The sequence below is a fragment of the Penicillium vulpinum genome (genome assembly GCF_028829585.1).
Source record: "Penicillium vulpinum strain IBT 29486 chromosome Unknown utg000001l_segment0_segment0, whole genome shotgun sequence".
Taxonomy (NCBI): Eukaryota; Fungi; Ascomycota; class Eurotiomycetes; order Eurotiales; family Aspergillaceae; genus Penicillium; species Penicillium vulpinum.
In genome coordinates this window covers 698,804-713,658 of record NW_026643241.1, presented here as the reverse complement: position 1 = coordinate 713,658, position 14,855 = coordinate 698,804, and the positions used below count along the sequence as shown (strand labels likewise).

Here is a 14,855-nt window from a genome sequence, read left to right as displayed (position 1 = left end):
GGTTGACTAGAAGCGTACGCCTTGGTGTTGATGGTTGGAAGCGGTAGGGAGCTACTCTGTTCACTTCGGCGGCGGTTGGCCCGTGCATTCCTTTCGCTTAGTCGTCGACCAGACACTTTCTCTTCACTCCATCTTTTTCTCACGCGTTGAATACACTCCACCAACGCTCAGTTCATCGTTTCTCTGCTCTTACTTAAAGCCTTTCGCTGTGGGTATTGCCGAGGAATCTTTTTTCTTTAACTTTCAACCCTCATTTCAACCGCTTTTATGGAACGTCATTGCTGAACTCTTCCAATACTACCTACGACTCTCAGATCGCAATTTTACGCGTTCTATTGCTATGACAACAGCCCCCATAATCGCATACCCCATGATGGAAGTCCCGGCTATGGGTGATTCTATGGAGATGGCCTCGCCCTACCAAGGGCAGGCTGACGATTTTGACATCGACATCGACCTCATGGAGGACCATGACTCGAACATGGATAGTGATATGATGGGTGCAGATGAATTTACAAATGCTTCTCAGCATAATGAACTCAATAATGACGCGATCTACGATGCCGACATGGCCGATGAGCCCTCCGAAGGGTCGATGATCGACGCTGACAACTACACTGAACAAGACAACGATATTGATGTGCAGTTTGAGGCAGAGCCATACGAAGAGGAAATGATTGAAGCTGATCAGGCCGAAAACGACAATCTTCCCGCCCCCGTGATTCAGCTTGAACCTACGGGCAGCAATGAACACGCTGCCAGCCCCATTAAGGAAGATGCCACAGTCACATCTGCCGAACCCCTCGAAGCAGCACCTCAAGGCTCAGGTGGCTCTGTGGAACCTGCTCCCGTTCAGGGCGAAACTCAAATTTCTGGGGTTGAAGGCTCAGACACTCAGGCCCAGCCAAGCACGACTACTGATGACCTTTCTGAGGAACCATCCGAAACTGTCATCAGTCCCGAAACTGATAGTCATCATGGAAAGGCGCAACTTAGCGAAGAGGCTAACGAAATATCACAACCTTCTGTGCCAGAGACTGAGGTAACGCAAGCTCCCAACGACGACCTGGAGACCGGTCAAATCAAACCTTCCGAAGTTTCCCACGTTGATGCCGCTGCGCACCCAGATGCCCAGCCTGTGTCCGAAGAAAACCACCAGGCTGCAGATGAGAATGAATCTGAATCTCTCCAACAGGGCACATACATAGATGAACCTCTTCATCCAGTGAAAATTCTTTACCAGGACTGCGAGATTGCTCTGTTCCCTCCCCTTGAGGGAGACGTGGCGGATACATTCTTTATTGAAGATGAAACTTTAGCTTATGACAATATTGGTCAAGTATTCAAGGCTCTGCGCCAGGTGCTCCAAAGAACCATGACAGGTAATGATGTCTTGGTCATCGATATTGACACCCTCGGTATCCAAATGACAGAGGTAAGTACCTTCTCAATTATCCCCCATCGGAAAATGTACTGACTCATTCTCTCAGGACTCACTCCATACATCCCAAGTAACCTTGCATCAGATCCTAGATCTTTACCTTAGACTTTGCCGCAACGATGGTGTTACCGAACCCGATGCCCTCTATCTTACACTGAGTACCAAGCGTGCCTTCCCGGCTGAGATCGCAGATCTCAACGATGCTGCAATTGACGGCAAGAAACTTTCCGAACTTCATTCAGAACTTCATTCATGGGATGAGTATGATGAAGCCGAGCCGGGTTCCGATGAGGACCCCGGCGCTATTGGGCCCGAGGAGCATGAAGACGAAGTCTACTACACCAACGAGGCCCAAAAAGAGCTTTCAACCACTGAAATCCAAACGGCTCCAGGGTCCGGAGAAGAACAGGCGCTAGATAGTGAAAAGTCCCAGGTCCAGCCCGAAGTTGTCTCTGATGCTCAACCCGAGGTCCATGTGCGGGATGAGGATAGATCTGCCTCTAATGAGCGGAGTGCCCAGGCTGCACCTGAGCGTGAATCTCACCCCGCCCAGCCCGAGAACAAAGACCTAGATCACTTCGATGTGTCTCACCATCTCGAAACAGAGCAAGATCACGAATACGATCATGACGATACGAACGAAGAGCACTATGATTCTGAGGGCCCGCTAAGTGATTCTACAGCCACCGTAGCTGCGCTCCCTCGCGCAAGCGAGACCAAAGAGCATGCCCAGCATGTCGCCCTAGACGTTGCCGCGGATGCTGATGCAGATGAAAACGACGACGAGAATCAGTACGAAGATGACCCTGAAAACGATGACCTGGGGCCCGAGGAATATTACGATGATGAAGACATCGGCTCGGTCGATGATTCAGAGGCTTTCCAAAAAGATATCACTGGCAGTGAAAATGCTGATGTTGATGCTCAAGAAGCAGTTGATCAGGCGTCAGTCCTGGATGAAGAGGACACAGATGACTTAGATGCCCCGCCAACAGACGACATTGTCTCGGAAATTCTCCTGCAGAATGAAAGCAACCTCCCTTCTCATGACCAGCCAGCACCGCCTCTCGACAGTGGCGTCTCTGACAAGAAGGAGCAAACACCAGACCCCGCAGATGATTTACTTGGAATCGCTGTAGACCTGATGCAGACTCCTCCGAGAGATACAGAAAAAGATGACCTCGATCACTTCGAGGGCATAGACTACGACGAGCCTGAGGATGAGATCGATGCTCCTGTTGCAGTAGCTGATGAGGGTGCCGATGATCATGAGTTTGACGAGAACCATTTTGGCGACTATGACACCCATTTTGAAGAATCGGAGGCTGTAGAGCTGGTTGGAACAGATCCTTCCTTGACAGACACCCAAACCAACCAGAATTCTGCCAAACGGTCTCGCGAAGATGAAGACGATTGGGACCTGGTGGAAACCACCGTTGACACCAAACGTCGCCGCTCTTCGTAAACCACACACCCCATTCTTTTTTACCCTTGGAGACTTTTCTCTTTAATCTTTCTCATTCGTCATTCCTGGTGTCCAGTGAACCTGACCCTTGATGGCTCGTTCCATGCGACTCATCACCCTCCAACATACTAATACCCATACTTGCCAGCAACGACCTCGGCCGATTGACGCACTGTCTCGTTCGACTACTAACAAGAAACAGGTATGTCCGACCCCTTCCCCCAGAATTTGCACGCCCTCCACTTCCCTTGGGGTATGCGCTTTCTCTTATTTTTCTTTTTTTCACCCCGCATCTGGATCAAACCCCAGGTGCTCTTGACACATTCAATTACCCTTCATCCATTCTTGCGTTTTATTATTTTGTCGTTCGACTCTTTCCCCATTGCGATTCAAGATACCACTGCTGGGTTTTCAGCCAAAATCTTTGTTTGGCGTTGATGGGTGCCCATTTGGGCGTGTTCTCCAATGCATTTCCCTTAGGATCTGGCGTATTGGCGCGATGGGTTAGGCCACGTGTTTGTAGTATTCTACCAATGAATCTTTTATCCAATATGCTTCTCCTGTATACTATCTCAATTTCAACCATTATTTCTTAGATTCTGTTTTTCAAGTTGTATAAATTAAGAAAAATAGGTATATCTGATCTCATAACCCCCACCTGGGCAGATTTGATGGAGTCACTAATTTCGCTTATATGGGGAACAAAGGAGAAACATTCCGGGGATTAACAGGGATTAGAATATTGTAGACTATACTTACCTAGTAGCTTGTAACTAGTCAGTTAGTTAACTAGTTAACTAACTACAATGTACATTGTACTTAATAATGTGTATGTTATGTAGTTTTATACTCCTTCATTAACTCAGCCACGCCGGGTAACCTCATGCAGTCTACTAGTAGTGGACCCAAATTGAAGTCTCTGGGGATTCCAGGCTAAGTATAGAAACCCACGCCGCATTCGGAGGGGAAATGAAACGCCGATCTTGGCCTCATTTTAGGGTCTACTATTTGGCCGTTGATTTTTTTTTTAAAAATAAGAGATCCTATGTACAAAAGAGAGACACTTGGGAAATGTATCCAGAACTGTGATACATAGATGGTAACACATAGTAGTGTTATGTATCTGATTGTAGGTGTAAATAGTACATATGCACTAAATAATACCAAGTTATGATGGGGCCACCTATTCGATTTCAAGTTCTATCTCGATCAGACTAGACTACATATTTCTTATATGAGAGGGAAATAAAAATTTTAAAATTAAAAATTTACCTAAAGCACCTCGGTACTTGAAAGCCTCTCAAGCCCTTGCAAGCCCTCTCCCAAGCCGTTGCTCTCTTACGCGTCCCCCGATCGGGCTTGAAACGGAACCCCACCGCACGCAGGCACCAAACACATCTCTCTGGCAGCTTCTGGCTTCTGGCCATCACCCTATCTTCTTTTCATCCTCCCTTACTCATCAGAAATCTCGGGCTGGCTCGTCTTTCTGTCTTGTTCCTATTCGCTCCCTTCTCTTACCCCTAGTCCTTGAGTCCTTGGCTTATTACCTCGATCCCTTCCTTCGCTCACCCGAGTCTCTCGCTCATTTCCCGATCCATTGCCCGCACTGGAGGTCTTTCGACAGTAGGAGCACTCGGCTCCTAACAGAGGAATCACGTCAAAATGCTTCCAGACAAGTATGGTTCTCCCAACTCCCTCCGCATTGGCCCCCGAGGTCCACCTGGCAAGCTCTAACATGGTTGCGCACTGCGCCCCTGTAGATATGTCGGGCTTATTCTAGCCATTGTATCGACCATGGCCATCGGCACCAGTTTTGTTATCACCAAAAAGGTCGGTGTGCCACGAATCCTCCCGGGACAGCGATTGAATCCCGTGCGCTAGACAAACACTGCGGCGATTCGGTCTCAAGCAATCATCGGAACGGAACCGCTAATGCGTCCGAATATAGGGCTTAATGCATGCCAGCGAACGGCATGGTTTTGAGGGCGAAGGATTCTCATACTTGAAGAGTCCTATATGGTGGGGTGGCATAGTGACACGTACGGACAACAATCGCTAGATTTCACATTTGGACCGAGATGCTAACAGGTTTATAGTCGCTCTTGGTGAAGTCGCCAACTTTGCTGCGTACGCCTTTGCGCCTGCCATCTTGGTTACGCCTCTAGGTGCGCTGAGTGTTTTGATCGGGTATGGATCGCTCCCCAAGGGTGTGTATAATCTCTCAGCTAACATAACACAGCGCGGTCCTGAGTTCGTACTTCCTCAACGAGATACTTGGTGTATTAGGAAAATTGGGCTGTGCCCTATGTTTGCTGGGATCGGTCGTCATCGTTCTCCATGCGCCTCCAGACAAGCAGGTGGAGACAGTTGATGAAATTCTTGCATATGCTGTTCAGCCAGGTACGAAGACATGATCGGCGTCCGGCGAAAAGTAATGCTGACTTTGCGACCAGGATTTCTTTTCTACTGTGTCGCAGTTACGATTTTCTCGACTGTGATGATCTACCGCGTTGCGCCAGTCTATGGCAAGAAGAACCCGCTCATCTACATCTCGATCTGCTCCACTGTTGGATCGGTTTCCGTCATGTCTGTCAAGGCCTTTGGTATTGCAGTCAAATTGACCATTGGAGGAAATAACCAATTCGTCCACGCATCCACCTACGTCTTTGCCATTGTGACTGGTTTTTGCATTCTGACGCAGATGAACTACTTCAACAAGGCATTGAACTCTTTCTCGACTTCGATGTGAGTATAGACATCAATCAATATGAAGACAAGACGCTGACATGATTTGTTCAAGCGTGAACCCACTTTACTATGTCACCTTCACAACCGCGACCCTCTGTGCCTCGTTTATCCTCTTCAAGGGATTCAACACAACCGACGCCGTCAACACCATATCTCTGCTTTGTGGATTCCTTGTCATCTTCACCGGCGTATACCTCCTGAACCTCTCGCGACACGACCCTGATGGACACAGCATGGTGAATTCAAAGCTTGATGAGGATGGAGTGCCAACAGACGGTATGGCGAGCTTCCAGACCCGGCGCTCCATGCAGTCCCGCCGAAGCTCCTCGAGTGCATTCTTCAATGCAAACGGCGACCGCGAAGCCCTCATCCATGCATACGATGCGGAGAACGCAATCGGCATGGACACATTGGCTGAAGCAAATGATGGGGAGCCAGGTCCGACCATCCCACTGACCGAAGCACAGACTGCAATGCACACCAAGCGCAACAGTCAAATCTGATCGCAGGTGTCTCGAGGTCTGACCCACCCCTCGCCTTATAACAAGGTCTTTGAAATGATTTTCCTTTCTCTCTACACATTCGACTGCTCCCAAGCTTCCCTTCCACAGGCTTGACCTCCACTTGTATTTTTACTGTTCCCCGAAAATGCCAGAGTGGCATTGAAACTCGGGCGAGAACTCATCAGACACTGGACATGTCTGTATGAACGACTGGATATGACTCTGGGTATCTCTGGATGGTTGCGATTTGTTTCCTTTTTTTTTCTGTTCTCTTTTCCTTTTTTTTTTTTCTATCAGTGATCATGGCAAGATACTTGTATATAGTTCAAGTTGGATTTCTTGCGGAATAGACTGGCGACGTATCTGGGTGGGGCTAGGCCGATGATGTATTTGCAGGTCAGCTGTTTATGGACCATGCCCATCCGAGATTCTTGCTTTTCTAATTTCAACGTCTTTAAATTATTACCCGTTTAATGCCTGCCCTTGGCGACCTTTTCGAGGGGCTTATAGACGTCTTAAGGGCAACTGTGTGATTTTGTTCCCTTCGAACGCGGGGAACCTGCGCGATGCCCACTTTATTGCGCAAATTGGCCATTGTTGCGGCAGTCGACGGCCTGATCCTACATTCCCAGGCCAACGGACCACGACACACTGGTAGCAACAATGAGGCTTCATCCATCCGCATCGACTATAAGACGAACAAAGTTACTGCGTTGCCCGCTTCCGCCTCGGAGCCCCTCGACGGAAAGGATGCGCTAGAGGCCTACGGTCTCGTAGGTATGTTGACGAACCGAGTGGAAATTGAAACAAACGAAACTGATCCCAGGGCATTGGTGTTGCAGGTTTCTTATCTGTCGCTTCATATTCATTTCTCGTTTCCATCACACAGCGCCAGCAAGTAGCGCAGATCCAAGGCCATCCGATCTATGCCGTAACCAACGTCGCGATCATTCCGGTCTCGTCCCAAGCGGATGCTTCCCGCGCAATCACACAGGCTAGGAAAGAATCATCGCAGGAGGAAGTCACCATTGATTCATCTTCTGACGAAGATGACCTCCCCGATAATGAAACCGACAGAGCCGAGGCCGAGGCTGAGATCGGAAGCCTGCCCGCATCACCTACTCGCGCTACAGCGCATGTCCGCGGCACCAGCGTTGGCAGTATCGCAGAAGATGTGATTGGGAAGAAAGTTCGCTTCGGCAAATTTGCTGCCCATTGGCTATCGCGCAAAAACTTGGGCTTGCCCGGACCCGGAGCTCTAGAGTCGGATGTGCCAGAGGCTCCCTTTGACGAAGCCTCTGATCCATCGGGTGATGCCAGTGAGGCAAAAACTGAAGCCTTGGACGAAGCTCTGCCTGAAGAGGTTGGGGCTCAGAGTGAGCCTGATCGGCCTAGCCAGGCTGCGGACTTGCTGCCGAAGCTGCTTCGATATACAAAACTCTTGTTTGCATCGCATAACTTTTTCTTTGCATATGACTACGATCTTACGCGCTCTTTACATATGCAAGAAGCTCGGAAAGATCAGCTCCCCCTCCACAAAGTTGTGGATCCATTGGTATGCGCGAACCGAGGGCTCATAGTATACTTTTATTAAGCTCCCCTTGCTGACTCCTTAGCAGTATTTTTGGAATAGACATTTGATGAACACATTCATTGATCACGGGGCACATGGCTTTGTTCTGCCATTGATTCAAGGCTTTGTCGGCCAACGAGCATTCACAGTCGCCGGTGCTGAAAAGAAACAATCTTCGGAGGACTCAGTGGAACTTGCGGAAGGCCGAATCCTCGGTGAAAAACACGAGGCCGAGGCTGTTGAGACCAATGCTAGCAAGCGTGATTATCTTTTAACCCTCATTTCTCGACGGTCTAATAAACGGCCAGGTCTTCGTTACCTGCGCCGTGGTGTTGACGATGAGGGCAACACAGCCAACACAGTCGAAACCGAGCAGATTCTGTCGGTTCCGGATTGGGTTCCGTCTCATCCTGCCTACTCATATTTGCAAGTCCGGGGTTCTATTCCTCTTTACTTCTCTCAGACGCCATTTGCCTTGAAGCCAGTTCCAGTACTCCATCACTCTGCAGACACGAATCTCCTTGCCTTTGGTAGACACTTCCGAGAATTCAGTCGACGGTATGGAGATGTTCAGGCTGTCTCTCTTATTGACAAGTTGGCCGGTGAATTGAAGCTAGGAGAGCAATATGAGAGATACACTGAAGCCTTTAATGATGCCGGTGGGATCGACGGTAAGCCATTACAACTTGAATGGTTCGACTTCCACCGCGAGTGTCGAGGAATGAAGTTTGAAAACGTATCTCGCCTGGTTGACCGACTAAAAGATACGTTGAACCAGTTCTGCTACACCATAGTGGCAGACAACGATATCCTGCAGACCCAAAAGGGCATCATCAGAACCAATTGCATGGATTGTCTCGACCGCACTGGCGTTGCCCAGTGTGCATTTGGCCAATGGGCCCTCGAGCATCAACTTGAAAATGAAGGCATTGACATTGATCTTGGTGGTGACTCTTCCACCCAATGGTTCAATACACTCTGGGCAGACAATGGCGATGCCATCTCGAAGCAGTACTCATCAACCGCGGCCCTGAAGGGGGATTACACCCGCACACGCAAGCGAGACTACAGAGGTGCCCTCAACGACTTTGGACTGACACTCTCCCGTTACTATAACAACATCGTAAATGACTTCTTCTCTCAGGCCTGTATCGACTACCTCCTAGGCAACGTCTCAACCCAGGTCTTCGACGAGTTCGCCATCCAGCTCCAGACCACCGATCCAGGAATCTCAGTCCAAAAACTCCGCCAGTACGCCATTGACACAAGCTGCAACATCGTCATCAGTAGCCCCTCTGAAGAATTCGTAGGCGGCTGGACCATGCTGACACCCCGCCAACCCAACACCCTCCGCACCCTGCCGTTTGAGGAATCAGTCCTGCTCCTAACCGACGCCGCAGTCTACAGCTGTCGCTTCGACTGGGAAACCGACAAGGTCCTATCATTCGAGCGCATCGATCTCCGCTCCATCTCGCGCATCCATTACGGCACATACATCACATCCATATTGACAGATAGCCAAGCCGATGAGGCGACCAATGTCGGTCTCGTTATAGTCCACCGCGACGGCGACATGAACACCCTCCGTGTGAATACTCGATCCTTGCAGAGTGATGTCAATCTCAACACGCTTGAGACCACCGCAAGCGCCAATAGTGAGTGGGATCTTGTTTCATGGCTGCGTGGTAGTAAGCCTGCGACAACGCGGTTTGTCGCGTTCAAGGGCCTGCCGCTGTCGACAGCGGTGGCTAGTCCGCGGCTTGGTCCCAGCACTGGGACTGTTAGGGAGATGGATCGGGTTCGCTCGGTCTGTTTGGATATCGAGCGCGCGATGCTTGCGGGTCAGGGGAGGAATGTTGAGGCGGTCTCTGTGGTTGAACAGTCGGATATCATCTCTCTGGCGGATGCTAAGAAAAGGACTGGATGGTTGGAATATTTGGTTTACGATCTTAAGAAGATGGTTTGGGCATGATTGGATTGGGTTTCGCGACTTATGCCTATTGCGTTTACCTTGAGCTTTCACTCTCATTTTGCATATTGGCTTTTGCGCGGTCACTGGTATCATTACAGAATTCTTGCATATATTTTCAATTTTCAATTTTCAAACGTGAGCATCATGTTATTACTGAATTAAGTGTTTTGTAACTATCATCAATCTGAAATAGCATTGGTCTAGGGTTCACATATGATCAATAGAACAGAACAGACACTTAATCATACTTCTTAGGGGATTCAAGAGTAAGCGCATGATACTTTAGCGGTATATCAGAGGGACCGTATGATTATCAGGTTCTATTCCATGTGTGGATATTATCTGCTGGCTGGTAAATCCATAGCGAAACTTTAGAAGTAATAGCCTGTGTATGTCATTCTCATGTACATTGGGTCAAATTTCGCAGTGATCCCTCCGCGGTTTCTTCCATCGTGACTTACCTCTACATCTCCCAACTCCACCTTTCAACTTCAACATCACGCAACTCCCAGGACCATCCACTCCTGCTATAATCAGGCTTATAATTTGCAGATAAATTTGCTGTGGCAAAGAGCGACACTTTTTCTTCTTATTTCTTTGCATCTTGGACTTGAGATCTACTCCAAAGTGACTGACCGCCTACCATCTTCAGCAGTCTTTTTTTTTCTGCCCGCAGCACATACACCCCTCAGTCTGAGGTTTTCTCCGCTAACGTATTAGATTCTGACATTATTCATGCAAAATTTCTTTGGCCAATTACTTTCCGTCTCATTTCTGGATCTGCCTTAGCGGATCGGAGATTTCGGCCTTCCTTGATCTGGGGAAACGAAGGGGGCCCGTTCCCACATTCTCGGCGGGGCTCCTGTGCTACTCGCACTTTCGACTTACCTCTGTCGCATCGAGTCTCTTCACCAGGACAAGATGAATTGGCAACCTCAGCAAGAGCCATTGAGGCAGTTGGCTCGCTACCTTCGCGATTCGCTCAATGGAACTAACCTTGCAGCCCGAGCAGAGGCTGAGCAGGTAATGCCTTTCCCTCTTTTTTTTTTCTTGCCCTATTGAGCTTCCTCTCAACTGTGGTCGCCGAACATACACTACCTCAAGATGGAAACTAACCTTGGCTTTTTTTTAAAATTCATAGATGCTCGCACAAGCGACTTCTTCCCCTGATTACATCAATTACATCACCTACATCTTTTCCAGTCCGCAAGCTGCCCCCCTGGCGGCGATTAACGAGAATGAATACCCAACTGTTCGATTTGCCGCCGCCGTGAATGTCAAGACGAAGATTTCTCTTGCTTACAGCACGATCTCCCCTGAAAGCTTGGCCTTCATCAAGTCCGCGGCTCTGGTTACACTACGCGACGCCGACCGCAATGTCTCAAGAGCAGCCGGTAACATTATCACCGCAATGGTGCTTCACGGAGGCCTCTTGTCCTGGCCTGAGATTGTCAATGAGCTATTGACTACTGTCGCTAATGCCACTGGGGATGTACCCATGTCGGCCAGACAAGCTGCAATGGATGCATTGTACAAGGTCTGTGAGGATAATCGCAAGGTCCTAGATCGTGACTACAACGGCCAACGCCCTCTCGATGTCATCATCCCCAGCTTGCTGCAATTTATTACAATTGAAAATCCTCACATTAGGACCGCTTCTCTCAATGCGATCCACGTTTTCTTGCCATTCAAACCCCAGGCATTGATGACTTCGCTCGACCAATTTCTTTCGCAATTGTTCAGAATTGCCGGTGATGAAAACACCAGAGTCCGACAAATGGTGTGTCAGTCGTTCTCTCAACTTGTGGAGACTGCACCAGAAAAATTGGCCCCGCACATGGAAGGATTGGTCAACTATATCATCATGCAGCAGCAATCCCAGGACGACCCGGAGCTTGCACTTGACGCTGCCGAGTTTTGGATTGGCGCTGGAGAGCAAGAGCAATTGCAGGCCGAATTGGCTCCATACATGCACAAAATCATCCCGGTCCTTCTGCAAAACATGATTTACGATGAGGATGAAGTGGCTCGACTGATGGACGAGCAAGATGATGCCGACGCCGAGGACCGCGCTGAGGATCTCAAGCCACAGTTTGCCAAATCGAAGGGTGACCGTCTAAATGCGCCCAAGCCGGGTGAACAAACGGAAGCCTCCCGTGCTCTCGAGCAACAGCTAGAGGATGAGGATGACTTAAGCGAAGGTGAAATTGAGGACTCGGAATTCGGAGATGACCCTTCGGGTAACTGGACTCTGCGTAAGTGCTCTGCTGCTGCGCTCGATGTCTTCTCCACAGTTTACCACCGTCCTGTTTTTGAAATCCTTCTGCCGTATTTGATGGAAACTCTGCGCCATGAGCAGTGGCCGAACCGAGAAGCCGCTGTCCTTACGCTAGGTGCAGTGGCGGATGGCTGTATGGATGCCATCACTCCCCATCTCCCAGAATTGGTCCCTTACCTGATTTCACTCCTCAACGATGAACAGCCTGTTGTGCGACAAATCACTTGCTGGTGCTTGGCCCGTTACTCTGGTTGGGCGGCCCACCTCCGCGACCCAGCTCAGAAAGCCCAATTCTTTGAGCCCATGATGGAAGGCATACTTCATCGTATGTTGGACAATAACAAGAAGGTGCAAGAAGCTGCCGCATCAGCGTTCGCTAGCCTGGAAGAGAAGTCAGAGGATAACCTGGCCCCCTACTGTGAGCCTATTTTGCGCCAGTTTGTGGCGTGCTTCAATAAGTACAAAGACCGAAACATGTACATCCTTTATGACTGCGTGCAAACGCTTGCTGAATGTGTTATGAGCGAGCTAGCGAGGCCGCATCTAATCGAGATCTTGATGCCTGCCCTCATCGGTCGCTATAACTACATTTCTGATGATTCCCGAGAGCTGTTCCCGTTGCTTGAGTGCCTCGGATACATCTCTGCAGCTTACGGCGATGCATTTGCCCAATTCGCGCCACCTCTCTTCGGTCGCTGCATGAAGATCATCTACGGAAACTTGCAGGCTTCTATTCAACCGACACACCCCGCGGCCGATGAGCCGGACAAGGACTTCCTTGTTACTAGCATTGATCTTCTTAGTGCAATTATTCAGGCCATCGACCCACAAAAGAGCGGCGAGCTCGTGGGCAATTCACAGCCATCTTTCTTCGAGCTCCTCCGTTACTGTATGGAGGATGAAAATTATGAAGTCCGTCAGTCAACGTACGCTCTTCTGGGAGACTGCGCCATCAGCATTTTCCCCCACTTGGAGCCTTTCCTTCCCACTCTTCTCCCAGTTTTGATTAAGCAGCTTGATTTGGACCTGATTCGCGATGACGATCGTCACACGGGCTTCAGTGTTTTGAACAACGCCTGTTGGTCGTGCGGTGAGATTGCCGTCCACGAGAATGCTGCGCTTTCGCCCTATGCCGAGCAACTATACCAAGGGCTCTTTACAATTATCACTAACGAGGAAATCATCGATTCGGTGAACGAAAACGCCGCGATGGCATTAGGACGATTGGGATTCTGCTGCGCAGACCAGATTGCGCCCCATTTGAGCGAGTGTTCTGGACCTTTCCTGAAGTCAATGGACAAGATTGATTTCACGCGTGAAAAGGCTTCCGCCTTCCTCGGATTCAACCAGGTGGTGATGAAGAACCCGCAGGCCATGGAGTCGTGTCTGCTCGACTACTTCCAGGCAATTGCCTCGTTCCCTGCCCGCTCGCTGGCACAGGAAGAGTACCGGGATATCCAAGCATCCTTCCAACAGGTAAGACATTTTCCCTTGGTGTTTAGTAATACCCTACTAATCAATATGTATAAATATAGGTCCTCCAGGGATACAAGACCTTGATCCCTAACTTCAGCAACTTCCTCGGCCAGCTACCCCCGGCCGTGGCCCAGACATTGCGCACCGTGTATCAGGTCTAAGTAGAGAAATTGGCTCTGCTTAGGCCTTTTACCGGGGCGTCACTTGACATTCACTCCTGTCTCAAATCGGGCGGGGCTAAGGTTGAAGGGGAGGGAGGCCCATGGGAGGGGGTTCAGTACATAGGGGGTCAGCGGCCGGAATTTCACGTTAATAGAAAGAGGAGGGAGAAAGAGGGAGTAAAATCATGGGAAGGAGCATCTGCGATTTAGCTGTTTTTTTACGTTACATCTCATGATTGCAACATGGGCACGCATGACCCTTTATGATTTCTATTTCGTTGACTTTATTCTTGATTCTCATTTTGCATTTCATTGTGCATAGTTATCATCAAGTCAGGGTTGGCTCATAGGTTTTTTTTTTTGGCTTCTCAGCGCTGGTTTTGGGGGTTTTTTTTACGTGGCATATTCATACCCCCCTTTAGATAGATACCTAGATAGATAGATCTCCATTTAATGAAGATCTCGAACATTTCTGAAAGCATGGAGTGTATGTAGAGTGTACTCCGTATGCGTGCTGTGTTTCAACACAGCTAGGTATCCTAGCATTCCCTTTTGGACATTCGGTGTGGTAGGTTGCTAGTTTTGGCTTAGTATGAAGATACATACTAAATATCGATATTTTCCTACTTCCCCCGGGCCAAATACCTTTTAGCAAAGTAATCAATCTAATTAATAGCAGGTATTATTGGGGTTTATCCGGGCTGTTCTAGTGTCTTTGTCCGCCATATCCGTTGGTCCAGTATAGATAGACCAAACATTGCTACTTCCGGCTTAATACAACCAGCTTTGCTTTTATGGAGCATAATTTTCCACCTTGTCACTCCTGTCTATCTGTCTCTTAAAAAAAAGCAAAGCTAGGCAAATAGGCCGCGTGTCAGTGTCAGTGCATCTCACATCTATTTCGTTCACATATCTCGCTCACATCCGTGCCTGACACAAATTATCCAAGCTCTAACCCCCCGGGAACTCATACCAAGATCATACCAAGATCGACTCGCTAAAGCTTCGGCCGTAAACCAATGGGCGGAGAAAAAGCAAGGGAAGATTAAGATCAGCAGGGCCCTAGCAATCTCCGAACAGCTGCAGGTTTATTTTTGGACTGTGCAAACATTATGCATGGCTAGTACTTCATAGTCACCTGCCTTTCATAACCTACATATAGGAGTATGCATACGGAGTACATATCACATACATCGCTAAATCAAACTAACCATGACTTCTTTACTATGTACATATAA

The 14,855-nt window shown here is 48.9% G+C and overlaps 4 protein-coding genes across 4 annotated transcripts; all 4 read left to right on the top strand.

The window, feature by feature from the left end:
- Positions 1-49: 49 nt before the first annotated feature.
- Positions 50-2,906, top strand: N7479_000266 (uncharacterized protein; the record flags this gene model as incomplete). The annotated part of the gene is made up of 2 exons (XM_057247964.1): positions 50-1,435; positions 1,491-2,906. Coding segments are annotated over 2 exons (2,802 nt in total), but the record flags the coding sequence as incomplete, so codon positions are not given.
- A 1,794-nt stretch (positions 2,907-4,700) lies between these two features.
- Positions 4,701-6,157, top strand: N7479_000265 (DUF803 domain membrane protein; the record flags this gene model as incomplete). Its single annotated transcript, XM_057247963.1, has 6 exons — positions 4,701-4,778; positions 4,855-4,945; positions 5,003-5,093; positions 5,146-5,306; positions 5,360-5,651; positions 5,707-6,157. 6 exons carry the CDS (start codon positions 4,701-4,703, stop codon positions 6,155-6,157), a joined length of 1,164 nt encoding a protein of 387 aa, XP_057112395.1.
- Positions 6,158-6,723: 566 nt separating this feature from the next.
- N7479_000264 (uncharacterized protein) lies at positions 6,724-9,702 on the top strand (the record flags this gene model as incomplete). The annotated part of the gene is made up of 3 exons (XM_057247962.1): positions 6,724-6,934; positions 7,000-7,712; positions 7,777-9,702. 3 exons carry the CDS (start codon positions 6,724-6,726, stop codon positions 9,700-9,702), a joined length of 2,850 nt encoding a protein of 949 aa, XP_057112394.1.
- A 921-nt stretch (positions 9,703-10,623) lies between these two features.
- Positions 10,624-13,617, top strand: N7479_000263 (putative importin beta-2 subunit; the record flags this gene model as incomplete). Its single annotated transcript, XM_057247961.1, has 3 exons — positions 10,624-10,725; positions 10,844-13,456; positions 13,516-13,617. The coding sequence occupies 3 exons, from the start codon at positions 10,624-10,626 to the stop codon at positions 13,615-13,617; spliced, it is 2,817 nt and encodes a 938-aa protein (XP_057112393.1).
- Positions 13,618-14,855: the final 1,238 nt, after the last annotated feature.